Source organism: Anabas testudineus, chromosome 21 (assembly GCF_900324465.2).
Source record: "Anabas testudineus chromosome 21, fAnaTes1.2, whole genome shotgun sequence".
Classification (NCBI taxonomy): domain Eukaryota; kingdom Metazoa; phylum Chordata; class Actinopteri; order Anabantiformes; family Anabantidae; genus Anabas; species Anabas testudineus.
Genome location: NC_046629.1, coordinates 21045286 through 21057313, shown reverse-complemented (window position 1 = coordinate 21057313; position 12028 = coordinate 21045286). Strand labels below are relative to the sequence as shown.

General features: G+C 45.0%; 1 protein-coding gene across 1 annotated transcript in view; it reads left to right on the top strand.

Annotated features, from left to right (window-relative positions):
• The first annotated feature begins 69 nt into the window (after nt 1–69).
• Nucleotides 70–12028, top strand: part of col6a3 (collagen, type VI, alpha 3) — a 46076-nt gene continuing 34117 nt past the window's right edge. The window contains 13 exon segments of the mRNA XM_026375880.2: nt 70–223; nt 725–1309; nt 1461–2073; nt 2622–3208; nt 3354–3694; nt 5120–5356; nt 5912–6557; nt 6850–7443; nt 7685–8284; nt 8577–9170; nt 9412–10011; nt 10304–10897; nt 11139–11738. Of these exon segments, the coding sequence (XP_026231665.1) occupies nt 70–223; nt 725–1309; nt 1461–2073; nt 2622–3208; nt 3354–3694; nt 5120–5356; nt 5912–6557; nt 6850–7443; nt 7685–8284; nt 8577–9170; nt 9412–10011; nt 10304–10897; nt 11139–11738 (6745 nt within the window).

Here is a 12028-nt window from a genome sequence, read left to right as displayed (position 1 = left end):
TCCAATGATGAGGTTTCCTTACCTGCATTAGACCTAAAACAATTTGGGGTTTTGTCTTTTGCCATTGGAATGAAAAACGCAAAACAGAAAGAACTTCAAAAAATTGCCTCCTCCTCTAAATTCCTTTTCAACCTGCCAGTCTTTGGTGAACTCTTGTCCATTCAGCCAGAGCTAGCAGCATTTGTCCAGGCAGAAATTCAAAATGAACATCTCTCTTTTGTAGGTAAGAAGTGATCCTGATTCGTAGTTGCATCTGTTTTGGCACATTTGGTCTTTCATAGTTTGAACTGCAGTGAAACTGAATCATCTTCTGAAGAACATCAGTCGATCAGTTTCATGTTCCTCAAACTGTTTACACTGGCTAGATGCAGTTTCCTGGTTACTCTTCCTTACTACTTACTGTTTGTTGGTAATCACTTTTATGTTTTCTTCTTATACCTTAGAGTCTTCCGTTGACAGTCACATATCAACATATTTCTTTCTGTTGTTCTGCCTCTTCCTTGACTCAATGATAATCACATCATTGACTGAATATTTAAACATTCTTTTTCCTGTTTTCTCCATCTTTCATTTGTGAAGGAGCAATACGCTCCCTATCTTGTAGTGTTTTCCAAGCATCTGAATAATTTCTTCATCTACCAGTTTTTAAACTGTTGTGGCATATAACACCATGTTTATTGTTGTAATGTATGATTCTTAAACAAGTTTTTCTTATTTTTTCTAGTTGAATTAGAGTCCCCTCAGAGAGACATAGTATTTCTGTTGGATGGGTCAGATGACACACGGATTGGCTTTCCAGCAATGAAACGTTTTGTCCAAAGAGTGGTAGAAACACTCAGTGTGGGTGAGAACAAAGACCGTGTTTCTGTGGTCCAGTACAGCAGAGATCCACAGATGCATTTTAGTTTGAACACCTACATGGAAAAACCCAGTGTTCTTAATGCGATCCAGGAACTGAACCATCTAGGTGGCAGCTCCCGCAACACTGGGGCCGCTCTGGATTTTGTGAGATACACTGCTTTTGCTGACATCTCAGGGAGTCGGCATGAAGACGGCGTCCCTCAGATATTGATTCTGTTGAGCGGGGGAAGATCTCAAGATGATATTGCAAGTGCAGTTGGGGCTCTAAAACAGCAGAATGTCGTTCCATTCTGTGTAGGTACAAGAAATGCAGACATACTTGAGCTCCAAATGATTGCACATAACCCATCTTATGCTTTCTCTGTACCTCGGTTTGATGATGTTGAGAGCATCCACACACAACTTGTGTCATTTGTGAAAAGCTTGCCCCAACAGCAGCCAAGACTAAATTCACACACAAATCAAGTATTAGGTAAGATTATCTATCTATCTATCTATCTATCTATCTATCTATCTATCTATCTATCTATCTATCTAACTGTAACTGTATGTGCAACTCTAACTGAGCAACATTCTTGTGTCTGTTAAAGGTTCTGCACATCCAACTGAATCTATTCAACACGATATAGTATTTTTACTGGATTCCTCAGATGAAATGCAAAACGAGTTTCAGGAAATACTTGGCTTTGTTGAAAGAATGGTGGTGAAACTCAATGTGGATGAGAAAAAAGACCGTGTTTCAGTGGTGCAGTACAGTAGAGAACCATATGTTGAATTTTTTCTAAACACACACAAAACACAGCAGAATGTTGTGGAAAATGTTCAAAGTCTGAGGCACAAAGGAGGCAGACCACGGAACACTGGTGCAGCCCTCCAGTATGTTAAGGATAATGTTTTTACATCCTCGTCTGGAAGTAGGCTTCAACAAGGTGTCCCACAGATTTTAGTTCTCTTAACTGGTGGACGGTCAAGTGATGATGTTGAAAATGCTGCAGAAAACTTGAAAGGAATGGGGGTGATGCTATTTGTGGTGGGAACAAGGAATGCAGAAATGATTGAGATTCAGTCAATTTTACAGGAAGCCAGTCATGCCTTCCTTGCAGCAGATTCCAGCAATCTGTCAGGCATTGAAAAAGAAATATTTTCTGCCATCAAGAAGGGTGAAGCCCCTGCTATGACACCATCATTATATGGTAAGACTGTAATTATAAAGTGCATGTCACATCCATGACTTCATGCGTTGTCAAAATGATGTAGACCAGTAATTTCATTCATTTCAATAATGAGGGTGAATATTAGGCAATAACACACTGGCATTTATTGGCAATCGGATAATGGATATGTTGGCATTTTTCCAAACTGTGACATGGGCAAAGGAATCAGTGTTGTAAACAGAAGAAAACAGTTTTTGATTGAAATGCAATATGTTACTTTTTCACCATTATTAGGGGACTGCTCATGATCACATAAATAAATAAATATACATTCACAACTTTGTAACATTTCTCTAGCTGCATAAATCACGCCTTGTATTCTGTTTTTTATAGCATTTTCATATTTAAAGTTGTTGTCATACTTATATTGTTCAGTGGTCCCATCCAGTCCTATCAAGCAAATAAGTTTAACTGCTCCTAAGGTGTGAATTGCATTTACAAAAATGGGGCTCTTTATGAGGTTATATATTAAACACCTTTCTTGACATATTTCAACATACAAAAAAATCTTTAAATTCTTTGTGTGATTACAGATCCCAACAGAAGAGATGTTGTTTTTTTGCTTGACGGTTCTGATGATTCTCTGCAAAGCTTTCCAGATATTAAAAACTTTGTACAGAGAATAGTGGCAGACCTACACATTGATGCAGACAAAGATCGTGTGGCTGTGGTTCAGTACAGTGACACAGCAGAAATGAATTTTAACTTAAGGCAGTACGCAACAGAGGAGGATGTTCTTGATGCAGTAAAAAGTCTACGTCACAAAGGAGGTTATCCTCATAACATTGGAGCAGCTCTGCAGTATGCAAGGGACAATATATTTACTTCAGAGTCAGGAAGTAGAGTCCTGGAAGGTATTCCACAAATAGTCATACTGCTGAGTGGTGGAAGATCCAGAGATGATGTAAGAACTCCCGTGAGAATGCTGAAAGAGATTGGTGTTATCTCAATTGCCATTGGAACAACTAATGCTGACACCATAGAGCTGCAGACAATAAGTCATGAACCAAAATATGCAGTCTCTATTACTGATTTTAAGGAGCTTCCTAGTGCTAAGCAAGATGTGATGTCGTTGTTAAAAGAGGCTTCTCACCATCCAGATCAAGCTGCTGAAATGGTCACAAGAGGTTTTGGTAAGATGGAATGTAGTTGACCTTTTCACTTAAACATTATTTGGTGATGAGAAGAAGAAAATTACAGGGGGTTGCCCTTGCAATTGCTTACTTGTTAACTGTAGAATCACGCTGCTTTTGTTTCCACATTTTATCTTTGTCGCAGATTCTAAGAAACATGATGTGGTGTTCCTTATTGATGGATCATATGACTCTCGAAATGACTTTGGAGCAATACGGGGCTTTGTAGAAAAATTAGTTGGAAGTTTAAATCTAGATGAGAACAAAGATCAAGTGGCTGTGGTTCAGTACAGCCGTGACGCCACAGTCAATTTCTACTTGAATTCATATTCATCCAAGAATGATGTACTTAATTCCATCAGAACAATGAGTCATAAGTTGGGACGACCCCTGAATATTGGCAAAGCGCTGGCATTCGTCAGAGATAATGTCTTTGCTGCTTCAGTTGGAGGCAGACGTGCGGAATCAGTCCCTCAATATCTATATGTATTTAGCGGTGGTCGTTCAGAGGATGATGTCAGAGGAGCAGCGCAGTCACTCAAAGAAGATGGAATAAAAACGGTTAGCTTTGGAACACAGAATGCTGATACCTTGGAAATGCAAACCATTTCTTACACCCCAGCACATTATTTCTATGTCACAAGCTTTGACAATCTCCAAAGTATTCAGCCATCCATGGAAGCCACAATGAGGGGCTCTCAAGAATCAACTGAATTTCCAACTGTTATTGGTAAGAAATAGAACAATTAGCATTTGAACATTGTTTATGTATAAACTTTGTTTATATGCTACAGATATAATAAAGTGTATCTGTTTACTGCAAAGAGGTTTTACATAATGTTTATTTGTATCCATTTCAGACACAATTGCAGAATCGGCACCAAAGAGTGCTGATATTGTTTTCCTCCTTGATGGATCCAATAATATGCAAGCAAGTGAAAGACAAATCTTGGCTTTTGTCACAGAATTTGTCAAACAAATAAAAATCGGGCCAAGCAGTATACAAATTGCTTTGATTCAGTACACCACACGGCCCACTATTGATTTTAACCTGAACACATACTCAATGAAAGATGATGTTCTGAATCATTTGACCAATACTAAACTGAAAGGAGGGCTAACTGTGAATACGGGTGTAGCCCTTGATTATGTGAGGAACAACGTGTTCACTTCTTTATCCGGAAGTAGAGCCAAGCAAGGAGTCCCACAAATACTGATTCTCTTAAGTGGGAGAAAGTCAGAGGATGATGTTTTAGGTCCAGTAAGCAGGCTAAGAAATGCTGGGATTGTCCTTTTCACTGTTGGAATGAATAATGCAGATAGACAGGAAATGGAGCAATTAGCACAAAGTGCTAGGGCAAAATATTTTATCAAAGAAATATCTGACTTTCCACTTGTGAGAAAACAGTTGCTGTCAGCCATTGCATCTCAGAAAGACACTGTCAGCCCTGGTGTAGGTGAGTTAAGTGTTAATTTTATTTTATTTACTTATATATAGATATATATGCCTTAAATGAATGGATGCTACTTATTCACTAACAAATTTTTGTATGACTTTGGACTTTTCTAGGTTCAACTTCGACTATGTATAGAGATATTGTCTTTCTTATTGATGGGTCTGATGATGTCAGGAGTAGATTCTCTGCTTTGCGTGAATTTGTTGCAAAAATGGTTGAAAGCCTTAACCTGGACCAAGGAAAAGACAAAGTCGCTGTTGTACAGTATAGCAACAGTGCTGAACTCAGTTTCAGTCTGAATTCTTACAACACAAGCAGTGATGTTCTTAAACATATTGCAAGCTTGAAACCAAAAGGTGGAAGGCCACAGTATATTGGAGCAGCACTGCAGTTTGTGAAGGACAATGTCTTTGTTACAAATGCTGGAGGTCGACATGATGAAGGTGCCAAGCAGATACTTGTCATATTAGCTGGTGGAAGATCCAGAGATTCTCCCAGAGGCCCAGCAAGTATGCTCAAGGCTGCTGGGGTTGTCACATTTGCAGTTGGCTCAAGAATGTCAAATTCAGCTGAAATGCAAGTTATATCCTCTCATCCAAATAATGCTTACACAGTTGCTGACTTTGTAAATCTCCCTCATATTCATCAACGTTTGATGAGTCAGCTTACTCAAACGGGAGTTGAGAAAAAAGTCAAAGCAGGTAAGAACTGATTGTATTCATCAGCCTCTGTTAAGAGTATATAGCAAAGATAACTTAAATTAAATGGATGTGAACGCAGCCAATAATTAATCAACTATTGAGGCAAATTTAACTGTGGTGGGTTGACATATCGTTTGTTAAACATAACTCAACATCACAATGAATGTGAACTTTCTGATTCTGTTGATAATACCAGCAAACGTAGAAATTGTTGAAACACCTTTACAAAAGGAAAACAATAAATAGTAAATGCACAGTAGGGTTTCTGAGTTAGTTTTCGGAAGCAACCAAATTCTGTGCCATCAAAATGCCTGCTATTTGAAAAAAGTGATTTGCAGTCAGTTAGGTAAGGTAGGTAAGTAAAAACTATTGCAAAACAAACAAACAAACGAATTAAAAATCAAAAACTAAAATATTTCATCTCTCAAAAGCATTCAATCTGTGGTTGTGGCAGTTTAAGGTGTGGTCTACTGCATTCTTTAAACTTAAATTTATGCCGGCTCTAGCCATTTTGGTACCGCAGTTAGTAACATTTGAAAAAAAAGTCACCTAAGTGTACTTAAATATGTCCTGAAATCTTGTGTTCCCTAGTGGAGAGAAAGCCAAAAGGAAGGGACTTTGTGTTCTTGTTGGATGGATCCGATGGTACTACAACTGGATTCCCAACAATGCGAGATTTTGTCCAAAGAGTAGTAGAGACGCTCAGTGTGGATGACAACAAAGACCGCGTCTCAGTGGTTCAGTACAGCAGAGACCCGGCTGTCCAGTTCTATCTGAACACCTACACGACAAAGGGCGAGATCCTCGACACTGTCAGAGGTTTGAGGCACAAGGGCGGAAGACCCCTCAACACTGGAGCAGCTCTCCAGTACTTGAGGGACAATGTCTTCACGGCCTCTGCAGGAAGCAGGCGCCTGGAAGGAGTTCCACAGGTGCTCGTATTGCTAAGTGGTGGCAGGTCCTCTGACAGTGTGGATGCACCAGCCTCTGCTCTCAAGCAGCTGGGTGTATTGACCTTTGCAATTGGAACAAGAAGCTCTGATCGCAGTGAACTGCAGAAAATATCACACAATCCGAGATATGCCCTATCTGTGTCTGAATTTGGATACCTTCCCAGTGTCCTACAGCAAATTCAGTCCTCTGTGGACGAGGAGGTTACAAAGACCACCCCAGAATTGCCAACTGTACCTGGTATGTTCATGAACACGGCCCCCTGAAGGGCTAGCTGACCTGTCTGACCTACACTGAGGGAAAGGAATTGATTGTGATAGTGGTTGTTTAGCTCCAGCAGTGCACATGCAGTAGAGACAGAGGGGCTGGTGTGATTTGCTACTGTTTCAAGTGAAGGCAGGGGAGGGGATGCTAGGGGCCTCTTCAGGGTACACAATCCACCCCTTTGCGATCGGTCCCCCAGCGTAGTTCTTTCCTTTTATTTTTTTCTTTGCAGAGGTGTTGATGTGTTGTCTTGTGGTCTTGTTTTCAGTTGACACTGCCAAAAAGGATATCGTATTCCTTCTGGATGGTTCTGATAGCACAAGGAATGGCTTTCCTGCCATGCGTGATTTTGTTGAGAGAGTGGTGGACAAACTGAATGTGGGAGAAAACAAAGACCATGTCTCTGTGGTCCAGTACAGCAGGGATGCAGAGGTCCACTTCTATCTCAACTCACTCAACACAAGAAAGGATGTTGTGGATTCAGTCAGAGCGCTGAGGCACAGAGGAGGCAGACCCCTCAACACTGGGGCAGCCCTCCAATTCGTCAGGGACAACGTCTTTACAACCTCCTCCGGGAGTAGGCGCCTGCAAGGCGTTCCGCAGATGTTGATCCTGCTGAACGGCGGAGGGTCTGCCGACAGTGTAGATACCCCAGCCTCTGCTCTCAAACAGCAGGGCATCTTTGTGATTGGCATTGGAACAAAGAGCTCTGACAGCAGAGAGCTGCAGAAGATATCGCATGAGCCCAGTCACGCTCTATCAGTGTCTGAGTTCACTGACCTCCCCACTGTCCAAGAACAGCTCTCCTCTGTGATGAGCGCAGTGCTAGTGAGGGCCACACCCGTGACACCCACAGTAACTGGTAAGAAACCGAGGCATTTTTTTTTACACTCACCACACCATGGCACGAGGCAAACTTGAAGCGTATGAGACCTTACTTTTACAAAGTCCAGGTCAGCCAGGGCCCACGTTGACACATCAGCTGGGCCAGCATCCACAGAGTAATTTTATTAACCTTGAGCTTAGCATTGAGGATGTGACTTTCCCACGAGAAGCGTTTGACACGTGTACCTAAATATGTCCTGAAATCTTGTGTTCCCTAGTGGAGAGAAAGCCAGCAGGAAGGGACTTTGTGTTCTTGTTGGATGGATCCGATGGTACTAGAACTGGATTCCCAGCTATGCGAGACTTTGTCCAAAGAGTAGTAGAGACGCTCAGTGTGGATGACAACAAAGACCGCGTCTCAGTGGTTCAGTACAGCAGAGACCCGGCTGTCCAGTTCTATCTGAACACCTACACGACAAAGGGCGAGATCCTCGACACTGTCAGAGGTTTGAGGCACAAGGGCGGAAGACCCCTCAACACTGGAGCAGCTCTCCAGTACTTGAGGGACAATGTCTTCACGGCCTCTGCAGGAAGCAGGCGCCTGGAAGGAGTTCCACAGGTGCTCGTATTGCTAAGTGGTGGCAGGTCCTCTGACAGTGTGGATGCACCAGCCTCTGCTCTCAAGCAGCTGGGCGTATTGACCTTTGCAATTGGAACCAGCAGGTCTGACCGCAGCGAAATGCAGAAGATAGCCCACGATCCCAGTTATGCCCTATCTGTGTCTGAGTTCACTGACCTTCCCAGTGTCCAGCAGCAACTTCAGTCCTCTGTGGACGAGGAGGTTACAAAGACCACCCCAGAATTGCCAACTGTACCTGGTATGTTCATGAGCACGGCCCCCTGAAGGGCTAGCTGACCTGTCTGACCTACACTGAGGGAAAGGAATTGATTGTGATAGTGGTTGTTTAGCTCCAGCAGTGCACATGCAGTAGAGACAGAGGGGCTGGTGTGATTTGCTACTGTTTCAAGTGAAGGCAGGGGAGGGGATGCTAGGGGCCTCTTCAGGGTACACAATCCACCCCTTTGCGATCGGTCCCCCAGCGTAGTTCTTTCCTTTTATTTTTTTCTTTGCAGAGGTGTTGATGTGTTGTCTTGTGGTCTTGTTTTCAGTTGACACTGCCAAAAAGGATATCGTATTCCTTCTGGATGGTTCTGATAGCACAAGGAATGGCTTTCCTGCCATGCGTGATTTTGTTGAGAGAGTGGTGGACAAACTGAATGTGGGAGAAAACAAAGACCGTGTCTCTGTGGTCCAGTACAGCAGGGATGCAGAGGTCCACTTCTATCTCAACTCACTCAACACAAGAGAGGATGTTGTGGATTCGGTCAGAGCGCTGAGGCACAGAGGAGGCAGACCCCTCAACACTGGGGCAGCCCTCCAATTCGTCAGGGACAACGTCTTTACAACCTCCTCCGGGAGTAGGCGCCTGCAAGGCGTTCCGCAGATGTTGATCCTGCTGAACGGCGGAGGGTCTGCCGACAGTGTAGATACCCCAGCCTCTGCTCTCAAACAGCAGGGCATCTTTGTGATTGGCATTGGAACAAAGAGCTCTGACAGCAGAGAGCTGCAGAAGATATCGCATGAGCCCAGTCACGCTCTATCAGTGTCTGAGTTCACTGACCTCCCCACTGTCCAAGAACAGCTCTCCTCTGTGATGAGCGCAGTGCTAGTGAGGGCCACACCCGTGACACCCACAGTAACTGGTAAGAAACCGAGGCATTTTTTTTTACACTCACCACACCATGGCACGAGGCAAACTTGAAGCGTATGAGACCTTACTTTTACAAAGTCCAGGTCAGCCAGGGCCCACGTTGACACATCAGCTGGGCCAGCATCCACAGAGTAATTTTATTAACCTTGAGCTTAGCATTGAGGATGTGACTTTCCCACGAGAAGCGTTTGACACGTGTACCTAAATATGTCCTGAAATCTTGTGTTCCCTAGTGGAGAGAAAGCCAGCAGGAAGGGACTTTGTGTTCTTGTTGGATGGATCCGATGGTACTAGAACTGGATTCCCAGCTATGCGAGACTTTGTCCAAAGAGTAGTAGAGACGCTCAGTGTGGATGACAACAAAGACCGCGTCTCAGTGGTTCAGTACAGCAGAGACCCGGCTGTCCAGTTCTATCTGAACACCTACACGACAAAGGGCGAGATCCTCGACACTGTCAGAGGTTTGAGGCACAAGGGCGGAAGACCCCTCAACACTGGAGCAGCTCTCCAGTACTTGAGGGACAATGTCTTCACGGCCTCTGCAGGAAGCAGGCGCCTGGAAGGAGTTCCACAGGTGCTCGTATTGCTAAGTGGTGGCAGGTCCTCTGACAGTGTGGATGCACCAGCCTCTGCTCTCAAGCAGCTGGGCGTATTGACCTTTGCAATTGGAACCAGCAGGTCTGACCGCAGCGAAATGCAGAAGATAGCCCACGATCCCAGTTATGCCCTATCTGTGTCTGAGTTCACTGACCTTCCCAGTGTCCAGCAGCAACTTCAGTCCTCTGTGGACGAGGAGGTTACAAAGACCACCCCAGAATTGCCAACTGTACCTGGTATGTTCATGAGCACGGCCCCCTGAAGGGCTAGCTGACCTGTCTGACCTACACTGAGGGAAAGGAATTGATTGTGATAGTGGTTGTTTAGCTCCAGCAGTGCACATGCAGTAGAGACAGAGGGGCTGGTGTGATTTGCTACTGTTTCAAGTGAAGGCAGGGGAGGGGATGCTAGGGGCCTCTTCAGGGTACACAATCCACCCCTTTGCGATCGGTCCCCCAGCGTAGTTCTTTCCTTTTATTTTTTTCTTTGCAGAGGTGTTGATGTGTTGTCTTGTGGTCTTGTTTTCAGTTGACACTGCCAAAAAGGATATCGTATTCCTTCTGGATGGTTCTGATAGCACAAGGAATGGCTTTCCTGCCATGCGTGATTTTGTTGAGAGAGTGGTGGACAAACTGAATGTGGGAGAAAACAAAGACCGTGTCTCTGTGGTCCAGTACAGCAGGGATGCAGAGGTCCACTTCTATCTCAACTCACTCAACACAAGAGAGGATGTTGTGGATTCGGTCAGAGCGCTGAGGCACAGAGGAGGCAGACCCCTCAACACTGGGGCAGCCCTCCAATTCGTCAGGGACAACGTCTTTACAACCTCCTCCGGGAGTAGGCGCCTGCAAGGCGTTCCGCAGATGTTGATCCTGCTGAACGGCGGAGGGTCTGCCGACAGTGTAGATACCCCAGCCTCTGCTCTCAAACAGCAGGGCATCTTTGTGATTGGCATTGGAACAAAGAGCTCTGACAGCAGAGAGCTGCAGAAGATATCGCATGAGCCCAGTCACGCTCTATCAGTGTCTGAGTTCACTGACCTCCCCACTGTCCAAGAACAGCTCTCCTCTGTGATGAGCGCAGTGCTAGTGAGGGCCACACCCGTGACACCCACAGTAACTGGTAAGAAACCGAGGCATTTTTTTTTACACTCACCACACCATGGCACGAGGCAAACTTGAAGCGTATGAGACCTTACTTTTACAAAGTCCAGGTCAGCCAGGGCCCACGTTGACACATCAGCTGGGCCAGCATCCACAGAGTAATTTTATTAACCTTGAGCTTAGCATTGAGGATGTGACTTTCCCACGAGAAGCGTTTGACACGTGTACCTAAATATGTCCTGAAATCTTGTGTTCCCTAGTGGAGAGAAAGCCAGCAGGAAGGGACTTTGTGTTCTTGTTGGATGGATCCGATGGTACTAGAACTGGATTCCCAGCTATGCGAGACTTTGTCCAAAGAGTAGTAGAGACGCTCAGTGTGGATGACAACAAAGACCGCGTCTCAGTGGTTCAGTACAGCAGAGACCCGGCTGTCCAGTTCTATCTGAACACCTACACGACAAAGGGCGAGATCCTCGACACTGTCAGAGGTTTGAGGCACAAGGGCGGAAGACCCCTCAACACTGGAGCAGCTCTCCAGTACTTGAGGGACAATGTCTTCACGGCCTCTGCAGGAAGCAGGCGCCTGGAAGGAGTTCCACAGGTGCTCGTATTGCTAAGTGGTGGCAGGTCCTCTGACAGTGTGGATGCACCAGCCTCTGCTCTCAAGCAGCTGGGCGTATTGACCTTTGCAATTGGAACCAGCAGGTCTGACCGCAGCGAAATGCAGAAGATAGCCCACGATCCCAGTTATGCCCTATCTGTGTCTGAGTTCACTGACCTTCCCAGTGTCCAGCAGCAACTTCAGTCCTCTGTGGACGAGGAGGTTACAAAGACCACCCCAGAATTGCCAACTGTACCTGGTATGTTCATGAGCACGGCCCCCTGAAGGGCTAGCTGACCTGTCTGACCTACACTGAGGGAAAGGAATTGATTGTGATAGTGGTTGTTTAGCTCCAGCAGTGCACATGCAGTAGAGACAGAGGGGCTGGTGTGATTTGCTACTGTTTCAAGTGAAGGCAGGGGAGGGGATGCTAGGGGCCTCTTCAGGGTACACAATCCACCCCTTTGCGATTGGTCCCCCAGCGTAGTTCTTTCCTTTTATTTTTTTCTTTGCAGAGGTGATGATGTGTTGTCTTGTGGTCTTGTTTTC